At 46.2% G+C, this 19,954-nt stretch overlaps 1 protein-coding gene across 2 annotated transcripts in view; it reads right to left on the bottom strand.

The window, feature by feature from the left end:
- Positions 1-4,565: 4,565 nt before the first annotated feature.
- The window catches only part of Glp2r (glucagon like peptide 2 receptor), a 56,276-nt gene continuing 40,887 nt past the window's right edge, over positions 4,566-19,954 (bottom strand). For both annotated transcript variants that reach the window (XM_005349835.2, XM_005349836.2), the window contains exons 11-13: positions 15,921-16,059; positions 7,394-7,435; positions 4,566-5,205 (exon numbers count right to left, since the gene is read on the bottom strand). In XM_005349835.2, coding sequence (XP_005349892.2) covers positions 4,876-5,205; positions 7,394-7,435; positions 15,921-16,059 — 511 coding nt within the window. In that variant the 3' untranslated portion in view covers positions 4,566-4,875. The remainder of the gene's footprint in view (positions 5,206-7,393; positions 7,436-15,920; positions 16,060-19,954) is intronic.

Genomic DNA, 19,954 nt, shown 5'->3' with positions numbered 1-19,954 from the left:
GTAGAACAGAGACACAACACACAGCATCTCCTGAGCAATTCGGGGATGAGAGAGTTATTGGCAGATAACTTGTTTAATTAAGATGCTTCTCTGGTATAGAAATGTCGGGCCAGCTGGGAGCCAGTGCAGGGAGGAGAACAGGGAATAGCCTAGCCATGCTCATTTAGGGATTCCCTCCAGCCTTCTTTCCATCCCTTCCTTGATTAAGTCTCCTGGTGGACTATGAAACTGGGGCTTCTTATTTCTATCTGAGGACTGGATACCATTGTCACTTGAGTCTAAAAGGACAGGCTGCCTAATCACAAAGTCCTTGTGGCTTCCACAGATTCACCAATAAGTTCTTCAGTGTCTGGTGCCCTTGTTTCCCCCAGGCACCAGATTTCCCACTGGGGCATGGGTGCAGGGCTCCTGATGTGCTGTGAAGTCTTCTGCAGACTGACTTTGTTAGAATGTCTCCAGGGTGGAAATGGCACTTGTCATGAGACGCAGCTCTTCTGGAGGGGTCGGTAGCTTTGCTTCTCTCATCAGGTTTAGATACTGATCAGGGGGTGGAGCCAGGGGATGATAGACACCCAGTTGTTGCAACTTTGGCATCTGTGAATCATGCTCCTGTCAATGGAAGTAGATGGCTGGGCTCCAGACTTGGGGTATTCAATCAGAATATCCGTGATCAGATCCAGACATGCCTGGATTCCTGCTTCTAAATATTGGCTATTCCATCCGAATATATGGAATCAGATTCAGCCATGGTTCTATTTAAAAGGTTTCCATGCTTGTAATGATAGCACGAGGCTGTAATCCCAGCCCTTGGGAGGCTGAGGCAGAAGGATTGTAAATTCGAGGCCACTATGACTACATATTGAGTTTTTAGGCCAGTCTTGGCTTCATAGCAAGACTCTGTTTCAAAAAAAAATTTTTTTAATTGGGGGGAGGGGTGGCACAATTTGGGAGTGGAGCCCAGAGGTACAGAATTTGCTTGACATGTACAAGGCCCAGTTTTGTTACCCAGTGTCAGAAGGACTATGAGCAGCAGGCAAGACCTGAAAGCAACAAGAACACTGGGTGATTTAAGGGCTGATTTGGAAAAATGGAGACACTGGCCTTCCCCCTTTGACAGCTGACCTCTGCTTCCAGCCCCTCTGAAACAACGGATCACACCTTTCCTCCCCACTTCTCAGGAACAGTTCAAGAGGTTCCCAGGCAGGTGGGAGAGTTCCAGGTCAATGAGAAACAACTAAGAGACAGCAGGAGAACCAACTTAAATGAACTTGTATTTATCAGCAGCACAAAGAGGAAGCAGTGGCCCTGTTTGCAGAGGGAGGGGGAGAGGAGACAGTACAGATGATTTAGGACAAAGGGTCTCCATATTCCTGCAAAGATCTCAGACAGCCTGCTCTAGGCAACACCTGATGCTCCCCAGGGGCACTTTAACCCTCTCTCAGCCAGTGTGTCTGGAGCCACTTTTCCATCAGCCCTGGGCTGGGCACATGCTAGGAAAGGAAGATGTCCCCAGCATTCTTGGAGCTGCCTGCCCAATGGCAGGGAAAGGAAGGGCATTTGCAGAAAAGAAAAAGAAAAGAAATAGGATATGTATTTGAATATGAATTCTGGAAATCTAGATACCAAAAACCCTTGTTATGCATTTGCTTAATGTCTTTGCTTCTGTTCCCGCCTTGCAAACCAGGGCTGGAGATAACATAAAAGGTAAGGGGACACCAAAAAAGCTCCATAGTCAAGATAAATAATATTTTAATGCAACCAATCAACACCAAAATTATTGATAAAATGAACACATTATCAACATTGTAGGCGAGGTCTTGGTTAGAACCTATGATGGCATCCTGGGGCTTTATTCTGCACTTTCACCCCTGCCCTGGTGCCAACAAACTTTATCTTTACAAGTGACCCTACGGACTATAGTTAGTGGGTTTGATGTTTTTAAATATTGCATCAAGTTACAATTTATTTTATCACTGTGATTTTCATAGGCAACTCACCACCTTAAGTGGTTCACTCTTGTCCTGGCAAGCAGCCGCCTTGGGTGGCTCACCTAGTCCTGGCCTTGTCTTCACATCTCCTTGTAATAAAGAGAGTGGCCAGGTAAGACACGATGCACAATTAAACTTGAATTTCAATCTATTATGGGATAAACTTATATAAGGGGATTATCCATGGATACCTTCTGAAGATCACATATAATGGAATATCATGAGTTTCATTTGCTGAGCCCTGCAGCCCTGCTTGAGAAGTATCAAGTTCCTGTCTAGGGCAGCATACCCTACCATAGACACATATCCCACCAGGCAACATACCCTGCCACGGACACATACCCCACCCAGGCAACATATCCCACCACGGACACATACCCCACCCAGGCAACATATCTCACCATGGACACACACCCGGCCCAGGCAACATACCTCACCATGGACACACACCCGGCCCAGGCAACATACCTCACCATGGACACACACCCGGCCCAGGCAACATATCTCACCATGGAATACACACTTTGCCCACTTTGCACTCCTTGCTATCTGCACAATGTTTCTACAATCAGTTCCTCCCTTAGTCATCCTGCAAGCTCTTGTCTTATGGCTTCTGTAACTGAGCCTGACCTTGGCTCCTCTGTGGGTCAGTTTGAATGCAGCTGACTTCCCACTGGCATGAAGGTCCAATAAGTCTGACCAGGACTTCTTGAGCATCCTCAGCAAGTCCACACCCAGCCAGAGTCCTTTTCGCTCACCTGCCTTTTGGTACCTGTCTGGGATGAAGATTTCTTGTCCACGGGACTTGAGTCAGGAAAGAAGCGGATCAGCCTCCTGCAGCAGGAAGCCTGACAGTCAGGGGATCCATCAATGGTGAACCAAGAAGGGCATTCCTATCCCTGAGGGATAGAACAAGCGGGCTGGTAGAAGCTGAGTTCAGAAGGGCAGGAGGAACCGGGAAGAAGAGGACAGAACCAATGACGACATTCAGAAGGCTCCCGGCAGCGGAGGCCAAAGGAAGGACAGCGTGATGATGGATCTTCACGGTCAGCTGCCTGGACTTAGGATCGCCTAGGACACACACTTTTCACTGTGACTTAGGACATCTCCAGAGAGGCTTAGCTGAGGAGGGGAGAGCCGGGACGTAGGAAGCACTGTTCCCGCAGCTGAATAAGACAGCCGAGGAGCGAGAACACTAGCATCCCTCTTTCGTGGTGCCTGACTTCTGGTTCACCCAGTTTTGTTGCCAGCCTGATGTACAGCCTGGTCATCTTCCTGCCAGACCACAGCTTCTGATCCGAGAAACACTTCCTGGAAGACTTTGCCTCAATGATGCCGGTCTCTTACTAAGTGGATTCTTCCGCCTCAGCTGACCAGAAACTACAGGCTCAATTCAAAACAGCTCAGACAACCCTGGAAGAGTCTTTGCTTCCTTCTGAAAATTCAGAAGCCAGGCCTTCATCGACTGTGCTTCCCTCAACACTCCAACTGTCCGGCTCTCACAGTACCACCCATCACCCTTTGAGGGCTCGGCGGCTTTTCCAGCCTGAAGTGCCCGACACATCTACCGTCCTCTTCCAAACAACATGGTCAGGTCTGCCACAGCAGTAGCCCTCTCTCGGTACCAGTTTCTGTCCTAATATGCTTTATTTGCCATGATCAACATCATGACCAAAAACAGGTTGGGAAGGGAAGGGTTTATTTGGCTTACACTTCTACATGCACACTGCACTAAGTGAAGTCCAGAGGCAGGAACTACGGAGGAGTGAAGCTAATTGGCTTGCTCCCCATGGCTCACTCACCCTGCTTTCTTATACAACCCAGGACCTAGGGGCAGCACCGCCAACAGTGGGTTGGGCTCTCCCACATCAGCCATTAATCAAGAAAATGCTCCCATAGATCCGCCTCTGGAACGATACGATGGAGGAAGTCCTCAGTTAAGACTCCCTCTTCCTGGAGATGTCCAGGTTTGTGTCATGTTGACAGAAAGCAACCAGCATGCTGACGAGACAGTGGCCAACCACCTCACAAGCTACCTCACGATCCTGAAGCTCCATGAGAACCCCTCTTCCCACCGTGCCTTCCTCACCTTGATGGACCACACTCTCAAACCAGGAGCCCGTATAGCACTTCCTCCCTGAAACCGCTACTTGTCAGGTATTTGTCCTCAGCAACAAGGGCAGACACTAACATGCAGTACTGTGACATTCAATCTTCTGTTAACCCCAATGGAACTTGAGATGGAGAAAGGGGGCGAAGTTTGACAGGTGAGGAAGAGAAGAGAAACGGGGGGGAGAGAGGCTTTGGGGACAACACGGGGTCACACTGGGTCTGAGGAGCGCGGTATGTCCCCAGTGAGTGCATAATTAGCTACTCCATCCATCCTGCCCAGGGTTTGCCAAGGGCGAACCTTCCAGAATTTCCTCAGATGCTTGGCAAACGCTTCCAATTCTTAGTCATCATCTCAGACTTGTTCTCTCAGAGTGTTAGCCATGATCCCAGGCCTTGACACTTTAAACTTTTTTGTGGGGTCCCAGTGTACCCTACACCCAGGAGGCAGCCATCCATGTAGCATGAGCGGGAAGGAGACACTAGCTGGACCCTATTTAATCAGTAATTTCTCTTCATGGCAGGCTCCATTCACTTGAGTTTAGGGCAAGGCCACAGAGACCAGTGGACATTCTGGGAAATACACCAGGCAGGTGAGCCTGCAGGGTGACCAGAACAGGAAGAGCTGTGGGCATTACACTCATTTATACAGAGCTTGATGACCCAGGAGAGACTTCACATCAGAACGGGCATAGTGGGCAGGAGGAAGATCCCCGGCTCAGCAACATCCGGGGCTCTCAGGAATCCCCAGCTGCAGAGCTGGGGTGATGGACCCTGCCTACATTTCACTCTCTTCCAGAATCTCCTCCATGGTGTTGGCCAGGGTGAAGTCCCCCTCACTGCTTTCAGACAGGCTGCTTCCCCGGGGCCAAGCTCTACGACCCGGCACAGGCCTAGCCCCCAGCTCCCCCAGGGTCTCAGAGGCCAAGTGTGAGCTGCAGGTTGAGGACTGCAGCTTCCGAAGCATCTCAGCACTATCTCCCTCTGACAGCTTCTTGGGACACTGCCCCAGGAACCGGAAGTTCTTCCCCAGGACGCAGGCTCTGCAGCCACAGTGGCGGCGAGCTAGCAAGAAGCGGCCCCAGAACTTGCGCAGCTCGGCCTTCACCTGCCGGGTGAGACAAAGGTGTGGTGATTATCTTGGTGTCCCTGATCACATGTCCATTCGGCAAGTATTGGTCACACGGCTACTGGGGGCTACCTCGGGGCTACCTTTAGCTTTCACAGGTGGAGCAGAACAAAGACAAGAAAGACACACAGGCACAGATGCTATGAGGCAAAAAGCCCTAGAGAATGTGGTAAAGGCTGGTAATGAGCACTATAGAAGGTCATGGTCCGGCTCGAAGTTCCTGTGCTGAAAATCAAAATGGAGCCACCCATGCTAAGTTTCTATTCTACCAAAATAAACTAAAAGAATTACCACCAAATTTGCCCAAAAGGTCAGTTTCGTCTGGTATAGTAACAAAGGTCCCTCTGCTTTAACCCGTCTACAAAAAGGTTTACCTGGAGTAATCTCATGTTCATTGGGTACTTCTCCACATAAATGCATCCGTGCTGGATAGTTTTATATCAACTTGACCCAAGTTAAACTCATCTGGAACTTCAATTTGAGAAAATGACTCCATAAGATCAGGCTATAAGCCAGCTTGTAGGGCATTTTCTTAATTAATGATTGACGGGGAAGAGCCTAGAGACCATTGTAGGTGGCTGCACCACTGGGCTGGCGGTCCTGGGTGCTGTAAGAAAGCAGGCCAAGCAACCCTTGGGGAGCAAGTCAGTAAGTAGCACCCCTCCATGGCCTCTGCATCACCTTCTGCCTCCAGGTTCCTTCCCTGTTTGAGTTCCTGTCCTGATTTTCTGTAGAAGTATAAACCAAACAAACCCTTTCCTCCCCAGCTTGCTTTTTGATCACAGTGTTTCATCATAGCAACAGAAACCCTAACCAGAACACCGTCTTCCAAGAAAAAAAAATCACTTTGAAACAATCATGTTTGTTCTTAATTTCTGCTTCCCTTATTCCTTTTCTATCATTAAAACAACTTCCTTCTGCCCTGCTTATTGGAATGTCTAATTTCACAGAATGGAGCACTGCCTGGCTCTGGACTCACAGAAAGCCAGTTTAAAATCTTCCACCATTGTTTTCCTTTCTGCCTTTTGATGGGCCACGGGAAGTTCGAGGTAACAATGTTCGGGTGGGGGCTTTGCATAGTGGCTTTTCAGGTGGACCGTGCCTGATGGACAAGGGGCTCCCAGGTGGAGACACGGAAACAGCAGCAGGCAAAGTAGAAGTGGGGTTTGCTGCCGAGACGGTTACATTCTACCGGAAGAGAGAGTGGAAAGGATGGAGGGGGGCTGGAAACGTCTGCATCCTGGCCTCTGCTTCTAGCCCCTTTAAGCCTTTCCCCAGGTGTGATAGTTTGGATAAGACTCCTGCATTGAAGGTTTACTCCCCAGCCCTTGGCCCTATTGGGAGATGGTAGAAACTTAAGATGTGAGGCCTAAGGGAAGGAAGGAAGGAAATTAAGGCTCTGGGAGAGGCTTAGAATGTGAGCTTTCTCTCAGCACACTCTCTCTCTCCCCCTTTCTCCTTCCTCTTCCCTCCCTCCCTCTCTCCCTTTCCCTCCTTCCTTCCCTCCTTCATCCATGAGGTGAGCATCTCATTCCACTATGTGGTCCTATCACTATGAATGGTCTCACCACAGGCCTAAAGGTAAGGGGGCCAAGTAAACAACCATTGACTAAAACCTCTGAATCCATGAGCTAAATAAACCTTTCCTTCCTTGTAAGTTGATTGTCTTGAGTGTTTGTCACAGTAACAGACAGCTGACTAGCACACAGGAAACAGAGCACAATAAACATAAAAAGAAGCATCACTCCCAGATGTTCAGTGTTTACCTTGTGCTGAGTATGCCCAGGGCGCCACAGAACAGGGCCAGCTGTTATTCATATTTAACAGATGAGAAAATTGAAGTCAAATGACTAAGCCACAAATCTTCTGAGTGCTCAGTCAATGTTTTGGTGTGGATTTTTTAGACCCTGCAATCCAAGCCTGTGTCATCCATCACATTTTAACCCTTCCATGTCCCCAACAGACCGAGGGGCTGAGTTCCGAACTTTGCACACCACTCAGTGAGTCTAAGCTGCCTCCTATTCTCTCTAATGGATGCTCACAATGAAAATTTGTACCAACACATACCAGGGACAGGTGTGCAATCTCACAAACGGAAACCCCTAGGGATTATAGAATTACAGCCCCCACCCCACCGGAAGCTGGGATGGCAGTGTGGGAAACATACCTCTCCATTGGCAAAGCCATACTGCAAGGCCACCAGAAATCCCTGGAACAGAAGGAAAATGTGGTGTGAAGTCCTATTTGGTAGAAGATGTGTCTGAGAGTCACCAGCGATGTTCTACAATCCCCCGGAAGGAGTATTCTACTAGTGTGATGCTTATACAGACTGGTGTCAGCCATGTTGATGGATGTCTCTTCTTACCCCAACACCCACTATGCACATAGGTCGCCTCCTGGGTGTTTGTGGGTGCCCTTAAGTCCGTGGTAATTGACCTCCTGAGACCCTGGGTCATTCACTCAATGGTACAAATACAGGGATGGCCACAGCCCCATTTCTGCTTTCCATGGTGTTACTGACTAGCTCATTTTTTCCTCCTCCTCTTTTTCTTTGACACGGGGTCTCACTATGCAGTCCTGGCTAACCTTGAACTCACAGAGATCTGCCTGCATCTGCCTCCTCAAGTGCTGCCAACTTGTATTCTTTCCCCTGCCTCATTCTCTAAGGTTATGGCATAGTTGTCAGTCATAAGATTCTCGTGTTTTAGGATGGCCGTCACCATAATAATTGGCCCAAACAGACTCTGTGACATAATCGAGGTCAATTAGAGCTCTTTCCACTAGAAAGGAGAGGAGATTGAGTTCACTTCCCCATGTCAGACATAATAATTATTATTATGGACAGTGTAAGCTCAGAGATACTGTTGGTATCTTCCCATAACAGGGAGAGAGCGCCTTCCTGGACATGAATCTAGCAACAGAGACCAGTGACGGTGGGAGACAGATTGCTCGTGGATAGTTTGTGGACCAGCAACCAGTTATGCCTGGTCCTGAAATCTTCATTTCTGTGCCTTAATAAACACCCTTTGCTCTTGTCAAGCCATTTCCTTTGAAATGACAGATTATTTCCCTCTGGTCGTTTCTCATCTCACTTAGCACAAAATAAACTCCCCTAAGCGTGGAAGGTGTGCAGTGAGCTGGGCTTCAGGCCTCTGTGCGGCTGACTTCATCTTATGCCCCATTTTCTCTCAGCCACTACAGGCCAGCAACTTTGACAACCCTGAGCCAGAATGTCCCGTGAAAGACTGCCAGACCCTCATCCAAAGGGTGTGGCACATGAAAACAAATCTGTACTGTTTCTGTCACCAAATATGCACAACAGGCACTTAACGTACGGACTTGAACTGCTGGAGCTTATGTGACCAGTGAGCTTATTCTGGTGGCTCTGGCTGTACTGTTATAATAATCTATATTGTTATAGATTATTCCTTCAAATTATTATTTTTTTAAAGATTTTTAAATTATATGTATGTGTGTGTGCACATGTGTGCTTGTGTGTTTGTGTGTGTGTGTGTATTTGAACACATGCTCAAGTTCCTACAATGATCAGAAGAGAGTGTTGGATCCCCTAGAGCTGGAGTTACAGGAGTTCTGAGCCATGTGCTGTGGGTGCTGGAACCCAAACTCAAGCCGTCTGCAAGGGCAGCCAGCACTTTTAGCCATCTCCTCAGCTCTCATACTGTTAGCTTAAAAATCGGTCCACACCTTGGGAAGTTGTTGATTGCACAGTAAAACATGATCACAGTCATAGAAACAGTGATTCCCTCTTCACATAATAATGGTTATGTATCAATTAATGTTGGAAGGGTCTTGAAGAATGTGCCCTAGGCAAAGGTGTTTGCGTTCAGAATCTCTGCTTCTGTTCAGATTCACTTAGCCTGAAGGCAACGGATCTCAGGTCACTGTCCTGATTGGTGCTTGGCTCACCCAAGTTTGCCAGAAAGGGTGAATCAGGCAGAAGTCACAACACTTTCAAGGAATCACCAAGCCTCTGATGTCATATACAATCTCTTTACGAAACCTAATTGCAACGGGGGTCAGTGCCATTCAATATGGCTGGGGCCTAAACACGGGTGTGGATACCACTCAGGTATACCACCGCTCACTTATTCCTCGAGCCCCCTCACATGTTCTGCTTCCTGGGATGCCCTCTCCACAAATCTACCAAATTTGGCTTCCTAAAATTCAGATCTCAGCTCAAAATCACCACAAGGAGTTTTTTGCAGGCTGTCCAATGTACTAAGGACTGGAGTTATTGCCATTGGCTACTGCCAGCCCTTCTCTGTATCAAGCACAGTGAGAGTGGTATCCACGTATAGAATTCACTGCTAGATCCCCAGCACCTGAAAATACCTGGCACATAATAGAAATGCATTACATAATTAATTAACTTATTAATTAATTAATGAGTTGGGCTTCTCTCACTTGGGATGAAGGGTTTTTATCTTGTACAGTGTCAAGCTACTTCTAAACTGTGTTGGCATCTTACTTTCTATTTTTTTCATAGCTATTTATAATACATGTCTTGACTTTCCCTAACTGCTGTGGAGATCTGTGAAGTCTGTGCTGTGTGTCTGACAGATGGGAACAGGTACGTATGGGGCCTGAGCATTGAGGGTTTAAAGGAAAAATCTCAAAATGCCAGACCCTACAAGGAAAGGGCATATCTCCAACTGAAGGGTCACAAGGATGAGCTGACTCTTTCTATATCTGATATATTTATTCATTTAAGACATGGTCTCACACTGTAGCTCAGGCTGGTCCGAAACTCCTACCTAAGCATCCCCAATCCTGATACTACAGGGTATGTGCCACTATGCCCAGACTTCCTATATCTTTTGACATTGGTGAAATATGACCCTGGGAGGATGCTGTCTCTGATCTCCTTTCTATTCACCTCTAGCAATACGTCCCTTACTGAGTAAGGCCAGGAGGCTCCCAGCTCAGATTCAGCCTGCACGTGTGGCATTTCCCTTTTCTTGTGCACCTGTGGAGTCCATAGCCATGCTTCTGAGTGGGGGCTTGGTAGCACAGTCCACCTTTCCACACATGCAATCGAAACAGAACTTGCTGTGGGGTCAAGGGGAAAGTCATAATTGCCTCTGAGAATGTGGAATAAGAAGAGCCGGCTTTTGGTGTGCCCAACTCAGCACAAAGGCTAAAATAGGATTCCCTTCTCTGGCTTAGGAACGCCCTGCAGTCTGGCTCCTGCTCCAGGTGTGAGCGAGCAGGTCCCACGGAACACATGGTTCTCACGTCACATGTCCTCAACGTGCGGCAATTTCTTGACAGCAGGAGGCTGGTGAAGCACTCTGTGCGGTAAAGGCTTGAGGAGTGGCGGGGCCTCCAAGGCAGCTAGGAGAGAAAGCTGTGGGACAAACGCCTGCTCTGCCGGATTTCTTCTGTAAAGTCACTAAGATGGGCCACGTCAGACGTGCCTTTCCTTGTCTGCCCATCCCATCCTCATCTCTGCTTGGTGAGGTGGAGGGGAGCAGTATCGGGTGCACTGAACAGAGGGGAGCCTCTGTCTACAGCCAAACGCTTTCTGTCTCCATCCTGCTTTAGAACACGAGCCACTGTGAATCCTCACTATGAATCCTCGCGTTTCTCAGTAGCACGAGCAGGTGAGCAGAGCTTTCGCTAGTGGCTGGATCAGGAGCCACTGGCAGCTCCTTTCCAAAGAAGGCCCCAGCATTTCTCCTCACTATACAGGCTCAGGCTGTTCCTCACATCAAAACCTGAATTCCATTTTCCCTCCTTTACAGTCTGAGAGGACCCTATGACTGTTTACCAGCATACTGTGGTAAAAGCATCCATCTACTTACATCCAAACCTCTGCCGTCAAAGTGTGGAGATCCCCTTCTGCTCCCTTTAGCACATTTGCTCTTGGGGTACTCCAAGAATCCAGCTGTTGTGTCATGAGATGCCCAAGACACACGGAGAAACAATGAAGCTCACTGATCAGTGGTCCTAGTGAGCTCCAGGCCCACAGATGTGTAGCCATGTGAACGAGCTACATGTTGACAGGATGTTCCAGCCTGATCAAGCCTTCAGAAGTTTGCAGGTCCAGCCAAAATTATGTGCATCCAAAAGATCACGTCTATGGAGGACAGCCCAGCCCACAGAATCATCAACAATAATACTGATGACTGCTTTAATCCAGAAGCGGCTCATTACACAAATGGCCGGAGCAGCCTCTGGGTCTAAGGAGTCTGGCAAGTGAAGTTTCCTCCTTCAAAATTTGGTTCCCTGATCTCCGCATAACCGCCTGAACCTTAATTTGCCTTAGAGGTGCGATATCAGGAGATTTGGGGTTTACGTTAACCAATATGCCAAAAGGCCCCTAAATACTACCAACCAAACAGCTGAAGGATTTGTTTTGGCTTTGTTTTTCTCTTTTGAGATTACCTTTTACAGAGGCGTACAGCCAAGCAACATAGGGAAGTTAAATTACAAACTCTTAGCTTTTGAAATCCCCCAAAAGATTGAAATAATTAATCATGCCTCAATGATGGGGAAAAAAGTTTGTTGCCAATGGGTCTGATATCTTGTTTGTACTCTAACAAATAAAGCTTACCTGGAGATCACAGTGCAGAGTTAGCAATTAGTTAACCATAGAGGCCAGGCAGGGGTGGCATGCACCTTTAATTCTGGCACTTGGAAGGAGGAGGTAGGAAGATCAGGAGTTCAAGGCCACACTAGGCTATGTGAGATTTAGCCAGGCTAAAAGAGAGACAGAGCTCACCCTTTGATCCCAGCAATTGGGAGGTAGAGATAGGAAGTGATATATCTGGGTGGAGAGGAATATAAGGCAGGAGAGACAGGAGGTCAGTCCTAATTGGTCTGACAGTCTGTAGAGGTAAGAATTCTCTAGTGGTTGGCTGCTCTGTTTCTCTGATCTTTCAGCTTTCACCCTCGATATCTGACTCTGGGTTTTTATTATTAAGACCAAGTAGAGAGTCTCCAGCCAGATGCAGAGGAAGCAAGATGAGAATGACCTACTGGGAAAGGAAATGAGAGGCTGTGGGTTCATTCTGTGCTAAGAAAGATCAGGTTTGATCGAGGAAGATCCTGTAAAAAATCTCTGATAGGAGCAGATGGCCCAGATGATCCAACAATCCGAGTGCCTCTGTCATAGTTTCCTCTGAGTTCTATATTCAGAACAGTTCAAGACCAGAATACAGCTCTCAGCAACTGCACCAGTGCATTCCTTCATGTTCTCATGCTCCCAACCATAAAGTTAATGGACTGAACCTCTGAAACTAACTATCCCTCAGGGAGGAGAAGCGTGAGCAGCAGTGTGAATGGTGGGTCAGGCTGCCAGGAAAAGAAGCTGGAGTGACAGCAGTGGCCTCCAGAAGTCATCTGACCACCAGAGAAAACAAGACACTCCATGACAAAACCAGATTTAATCAATACCTATCGACAAATCCAGTTCTACAGAAAGTACTAGAAGGAAAACTCCATTCCTAGGAAGTTAGCTACACTCACAAAAACAAAGGCAATAGATAAGCCCACACCAGCAAGTCTCAAAGAAGGAAAACACACACACAACAACAACAACAAAACCAAAAATAACAGGAACTAGCAATCACTGATCATTAGTATCCCTTAATATCAATGGACTCAATTCACCTATAAAAAGACACAGGCTAACAAATTGGATATGAAAACAGAATCCATCCTTCTACTGCATACAAGAAACACACCTCAACTACAAAGACAGACATTACCTCAGAGTAAAGGGTTGGAAATAGATTTTCCAATCAAATGGACCTAAGAAACAAGCTAGTGTAGCTATCCTAATGTCTAACAAAATAGACTTAAAACTAAAATTAAACAAAAGAAATGAAGAAGGTCATTTCATATTCATCACAGGAAAAATCCATTGAGATGAAGTCTCAATTCTGAACATCTATGCCCCAAATACAAGGGCACTCTCATTTGTAAAAGAAACATTACTAAAATTTAAATCACACATAATACCACACACACTAATAATGAGAGACATCAACACCCCATTGTTACCACTGAGCAGGTCTGCCAGACAGAAACTTAACAGAGAAATAAGGGAACTAAGAGATGTTATTACTCAAATGGGCTTAACGGACATCTATGGAACATTTCACCTAATAGAATACAGCTTCTTCTCAGCACCTCATGGATCCTTCTCCAAAATCAACAGCATACTTGGTAACAAAGAAATATCAACAAATACAAAAAAAACTGATATAATCCCCTGTGTCTTATCAGACCATGATGGCTTAAAGTTAAAATTCAACAACAATACTTATTGCAGAAAGCCCACAATCTCATGGAAACTGAGCAATGCTCAACTGAATTACCACTGGGTCAAGGAAGAAGTAAAGAAATTAAAGACTTCCTAAAATTCAATGATAATGACTGCACGACATACCCAAATGTATGGGACATGAAAGCAGTACTAAGAAGAAAGCTCACAGCACTAAATGCCTACATAAAGAATCTGGAAAAATGCCACACTAGAAAATTGATGGAACACCTGCAAACCCTAGGACAAAAAGATGAAAACTCACCCAGGAGGAGTAGATGGTGGGAAATTCTCAAACTGAGAGCTGAAATGAACAAAATAGAAACAAAAAAAAAACAATACAAAGAATCAATGAGACAAAGAGTTGGTTCTTCAAGAAAATCAACAAAATAGACAAACCATTATCTAAACTAACCAAAAGGCAGAGAGAGAATGTTCAAATTAACAAAATCAGAAATGAAAGGGGAGGGTGTGAGACACAACAACAGATATGGAGGAAATCCAGAATATCAGATCATATTTCAAAAACCTGTACTCCACAAAATTGGAAAACTTAAAGGAAATGGACAATTTTCTGGATAAGTGTCATATATCAAAACTAAATCAAGACCAGATAAGCAAATTAAATAGACTCCCCGATTGTTGGTTGGAATGCAAACTTGTACAGCTGCTTTGAATTTCAGTATGGTGATTTCTCAGAAAATTAGTAATCAATCTACCTCAAGACCCAGCAATACCACTTTTGGGTATATACCCAAAGGATGCTCAATCATACCACAAGAGCATTTGCTCAACTGTGTTCATAGCAGCTTTATTCTTAATAGTCAGAACCTGGAAATAACCTAGATGCCCCTCAACGGAAGAATGGATAAAGAAAATGTGGTCCATTTACAAAATGGAGTGCTACTCAGTGGTAAAACATAATGATATCTTGAAATTTGCAGGCAAATGGACAGAATTAGAAAAAAACAAACCAAGTGAGGTAACCCAGATCCAGAAAGACAAATATAATATGTACTCAGTCACAAAACAAAAGACATAAAACAAAAAATAACCAGCCTAAAGTCCACAACCCGAGAGAACCTAGACAACAAAGAAGACATACATGGATCCACCTAGGAAGGAGAAAAAGACGAGATCTCCCAAGGAAATTGAGAGCATGCGGAGCAGGGGAAGGGTGGGAAGGAAGTCCAGTTCAGTGCCTCCCCTTCACTGTAGGCCAGGGTGGCAGCTTACTTTACACTACAGGTTTTTGTTGTTGTTCTCTCTTTGTGTGTGGGGATAATGATATAATTACATCATTTCTCCCTTCCTTTTCCTCTCTTCAAACCCTCCTATATACCCCTCCTCACTCTCTTTCAAATTCACAACCTCTTTTTTCATTTGGCTATGCCTATACTGTTACCCAAGGTCTGTTGTCTTAGTAGCCTTTGCTCCTGAGCCATGCATCTCTGCACCCTGCCCATTTTCAATCTCACCCTCCTTCATTCTAGGCCAGGCCAGTGGCTTGCTTTAAACCACAGAATGCAGTGGAATCATCAAGATGTCAGCTCCAAGCTTACGCACTTAAAATGCCCAGAGGCCCCCATTCCCGATGCTCTTAGGAGACTTGAGCTGCCACATAAAAGCCAGTCACCTGTGGAGGAACCACAAGGAGCGAGCACGAGGAAAGCACAAGACCCTCAGACCAAATTGAAGGAAGGAACATAAGTTGACAGTAAAAAATGAGGTCCCAGAAATTCAACCTAAATGAAGCCAGCCCCAGCTCAGGCTGTTTGTAGATGGGTAAAGAAGCCAGGGGGAGCCCAGCAGGCTTCACCAGGCCAGAGCTTAGCCATCCCATCCCATGTCCAATCTGGACGCCTGAGTTCCAAAGTCATGAAAGAATAAAATTGAGGGCCACGCTAAGCTGTCAGTTCATAGGTAGTTAGTGGTTAACCATTACATCCAGGTAACCAGAGCTGAACTGTTTCTAGTTTTGGTGCACACACATCTGTCCAGATTAAAAGACTCCTGATCTGGACTCTTTACTCCCTGCCCCAGCGGTATGGTGTGCTGTGTGCATACATACCACAGGATGCATGGAAAAGGTTCGATTTGTACAGTGTTCCTCAGATAACACAGCAATAAATAGACCCTTAATAAGCGGCTTCATGTTGACACAGTTAATACAATCATGAGTCACAGTCCAAGAACAAGGCTGATTATCCCTTTGGAGTCACTGAATTGTGCTGGCAGGACCCAGGCAGCACTTCCCCATCAGTCCACCCTTCTAACATCACAGCTCCTCACCAGTAAAGCCTGCTGACGCTAGGGAACTGCTCTGGTCCACAGCTGTCCTCAATGCTGTTTGGACCCTGCAGACTTTTCTTCTCTGAGCCGAAGCATCTGTCAGGTTACTTACATGGAAGGAGCTCAGTGTCAGCTGGATGAAGAGTCGAATCAGTTTTGAAAATCCTTCGAGTTGGTCATCGGTGATGAAAGAGAAGAGGACCTCATGAACCCCCAGTAAAGGAATGAGGAGCAGCGTGGACTTTGCCAATCTGCAAATGACACCAAAGAAGCTGTTGTAAGGGTCTCGCTGGGACTAGGCAACAACATTTACCGCCCTGCTGTGCACATCTGTAGTGTAAATCTCCCACTCTTTAACAACTGGTTTGACCTTTGTGACCTCCCTCACTCTTGTAGCCCTGCACAGAGCAGATACTCAGGGAGCATTTACAGAGTCAATAAAGAAATCATCCCCCACAGGATATCATGGCTACAGATACTGATGTGTCTGATGGATAATCCACTTTCGTGCTAGAAGCTGCCACCCACGTTTTCCTAGTAGGCGACTTCCAATGTCAACCTCAGATGGAAAAGAAAATAAGCTGCCCAGGGCCACATAGACACCAAGGGGCTGTTCTTGTCCCTGCACACCAGGATTCATATTCCTAACTGGGCTTTACCATTGCCCTTAGGTGCCCCTCAATCCTGTGAGAGTGAGCGCTGCAGGAAGCGGAAAACTGATCTTCCTCATAAAGTACACGGTGTGGAGGCCGGCGGCTGTTTACAGACTACACACAAAAAAGACAAACATTCCTTTGTACCACCCAAGAGCAAAGTGCACAGCTGGAGCCCCAGTGCTCCAAACTGGTGAATCCCAAGCACTGCTGGTTATTCCAAAACCTTTAAGATATATACAGCGGGTCCTCCGCATGTGTAGGTTCTGCTCTGGAGGATCCAACCAACTGTAGATTGATTGGCACCATCTCTTCAACTGTGTCTCTATGGAGCACGCCCAGATCTGTTTCCTTATTATTTATCTCTAGACATTGCAACTATTTACACAGCATTTACACTGTTTTGTGTACATGACATAATCCAGAGATGGTTTAAAGCATCTGGGAGGAGTAAAAAGATAGACAAGCGGTTGAGAATGCTTCCTCTTCTTCCCTGGGACTCCAGCTCTATTGCCTGCATCCACATCAGGTAGCTCAAAACCACCTGAAACTCCAGCTCCAAGGAAGCTGATGCCTTCCTCTGGCTTCCATGGGCACCTGCACACACCTGACATGCACCCACCTAGATGTAGATGTATATACATCATACCTAAACAAAAATAAATTTTACAAAAAGTGTACGGAAGATGTACAAACACTTAAAGGATATCAGTGCCTCAGGTGGGTTATGGAAGAGATCTCCATGTCCATCAAAGAACATCTTTCTGGGTCCCAGTGTGGACACCCTGAGGCCAAACTTCTGAAGACTGTTCCCTGAGAGTGTGATGTCTTATAGAACGCCACAGGGGACTCTGAGAAGTAGAGGAGCCTCGGAACAACCTCGCTTCACCACTGATCTGTTTCGTGATTTGAAGCTAACCGAATTAGCAAAGGTGACTCATTAGCAAAGGAGAAAAACGAAACTGGTGTCTAATCCACACTGGAAAAAACAACTTAATTGTAATGTGGTTTTCACCCAAGTGCTTATAGAGTCAGAGCAGGATAGGAGGAAGCCCACCCTCACACACACACACACACACACACACACACACACACACACACACACACACACACACACACTATGGTCAGCAGTCCATATGCCATTTTTCCAAAAGATTGAACTCTCTTCTGCATCTATGAGACTATAAGATGCATTCAAGTGCATGGGTATCCATGCAGCAAAACCCTTTTCCTTAGAGCCGTCACACAGGAGGAACTCCATCTGCTCCTGTGGGTCAGATGTCCCCAGAGCCTTGACAGTCAGGGGAACCAGCGACTGGGGAAGTGAATGACAGACCCTGGGTTCTGCTTTTCCCAAAGGGAGCTCAGATGTACTTCTGCCCCCACACCCACCCACATGGGAGTCACTTAGGAAAGAATATTTCCAGGGAGAATTTTTTTCTTTTCCTTTTTTTGGTTGCTGAGGATTGAGACCAGGGTTTCACGTGTGCTGAGCACATGACTCTGTCACCAAGCTACATGCCCTGGGCCTTAGGGTTATTTTGTTGATTTGAACGTCCTGGAAAGTTTTTAGACCCCTTCGGCTCAAAGATTGCCAAACAAAGAGCAAAGATTGAGAGCTGACCTGAATACTCCTTGGCTTAGGTCATAGAGTTATTTTTACTCTAGGAGCCATCTTTAGTAAAGAGATGTAAACGAGGATGCTCAAATTTTAGTCTTTTAAAAACTGGAGCAATCTGCTGACACAGGCCCCAAACTCCTGCTTGGCAATTGACTATAGCTGGTGATTCTCCCTGTCGACTCTAAAGTTTAGAGGGAGCCTGCAGTCCCCCCCCCCCCCGCCTCCTCCCGGTCTGTACTCTTCACGTCACTTGCTCTGCACTGGCAAGAGTCTGAACGTGTGACTCTTTACTCTGTGTTATCTGGATTAATAACACACATTAACATACTTACGTGCAGACCCATGTCTCATCAGCAATTGCTGCTTGGGCCATATTGTGGCAATTCTGAGTTTTTGCACATGAGTACAGGTGCCTATGGATGCGGGAAGCATCTGATCGTCCACTTACAGGTAGATGCAAGCCATACGACATTGGTTCTAGTAACCAAACTCAGGTCCTCTGAGAGTGTAATAATGTGTTCTTAAACACTGAGCCATCTCTCTGGCCCAATTATGGATTTTTAAAGTGCATTTTAACTCTGGAATGACTTTACTTCTACAGAAGGGCATCAAAGAAAACACAGAGGGCTTCCACAACCCCTTCCCTCCATTTCCCTAGTGTTCACAGATGATGCGACCTTAGTCTATCATCAACACCAGGAAGCCAGCCTTGGAACCAGACCAGGGATAAATTCTAGACGTTGTTAGATTTTACCTGTTTTCCACTTCCATCCTGTCCACAGCCAGGATCCAGGCAAACATCACTTATCTAATGGCATATGGGGCCACTTTTGTCACTGCCAGTCCTCTGGATAGACACAGGGTGTTACTCCCACTGTTCATGCCTTTCTAACGTCTCCTTAGACAAAAGGACAATTTGTGTCCCAGCCCAGACGAAAGCCATAAATAGTCACAGACGTTTACTCTTACGGACTGTGTGTATGCTTCTTTTTCATCCATAGCCACTTGTTTATTTAAATGGTACAGTTTGTTGCAGTCATGTAAGTGTTCAACAAATATGTATTAGCTCATCTTCTCTGGGAACATAAGTGGGTATGGAAGGAGTGGGGAGCTCAGACCAAAGGCAGTAGGACTCAGGGACAGCACACGGGGCAGGGTTCAAATAGCCATGTCACCAACCACTCGGTGAGGCCTTGGGCAAATTCCTCAACCTCTTTGTCCATTAGTCTCCTCATTTGTAGAAAGACGATTACACAAATAATATAAAAATATAATAGTATAATATAATATATAATATAATAGTATAATTACAGTAGTATTGACTGGGTAGGGTCCTCATAAGAATTAGATAGACAATGCTGTATGTTTGTGTATGTATGTGTGTGTGTCTGTCTGTCTGTCTGTCTGTGTCTGGTGTTTTCCTCAATTGCTTTTTACCTTCTTTGTTGAGATATTGTCTCTCACTGAGTCTGGAACTCATCAATTCAGCTGGATAGGCTGGCCAGTGACCTTTAAAGATTTTATTGTCTCTACCTCCCTGGATTTTCACACAGGGGCTGGGAATTCACATCTAGGTTCTCACGCTTGTGCAGTAAGCACTTTCCTGATTAAACAATCCCCAGACCCCTTTTTTTACTTAAATTTTTGATAAAGGGTCTCACGAAGTCATCCAGGCTAGACTGGAACTCACTCTACAGCTCATGCTAGCCTTGAACTTACAGTCCTTCTGCCTCAGCCTCCCAGGAGCTAGGATGACAGGCCTGTGCCACCATGCTCAGCTGCCATCATTAAAAAAGAAAGAAAAAGAAAGAAAGAGAGAGAGAGAGAGAAAGAGAGAGAGAGAGAGAGAGAGAGAGAGAGAGAGAGAGAGAG

The sequence above is a fragment of the Microtus ochrogaster genome, chromosome 7, assembly GCF_000317375.1.
Source record: "Microtus ochrogaster isolate Prairie Vole_2 chromosome 7, MicOch1.0, whole genome shotgun sequence".
NCBI classification, from domain to species: domain Eukaryota; kingdom Metazoa; phylum Chordata; class Mammalia; order Rodentia; family Cricetidae; genus Microtus; species Microtus ochrogaster.
The sequence above is the reverse complement of the archived record's forward strand: the minus strand, read 5'-3'. Positions and strand labels throughout refer to the sequence as shown.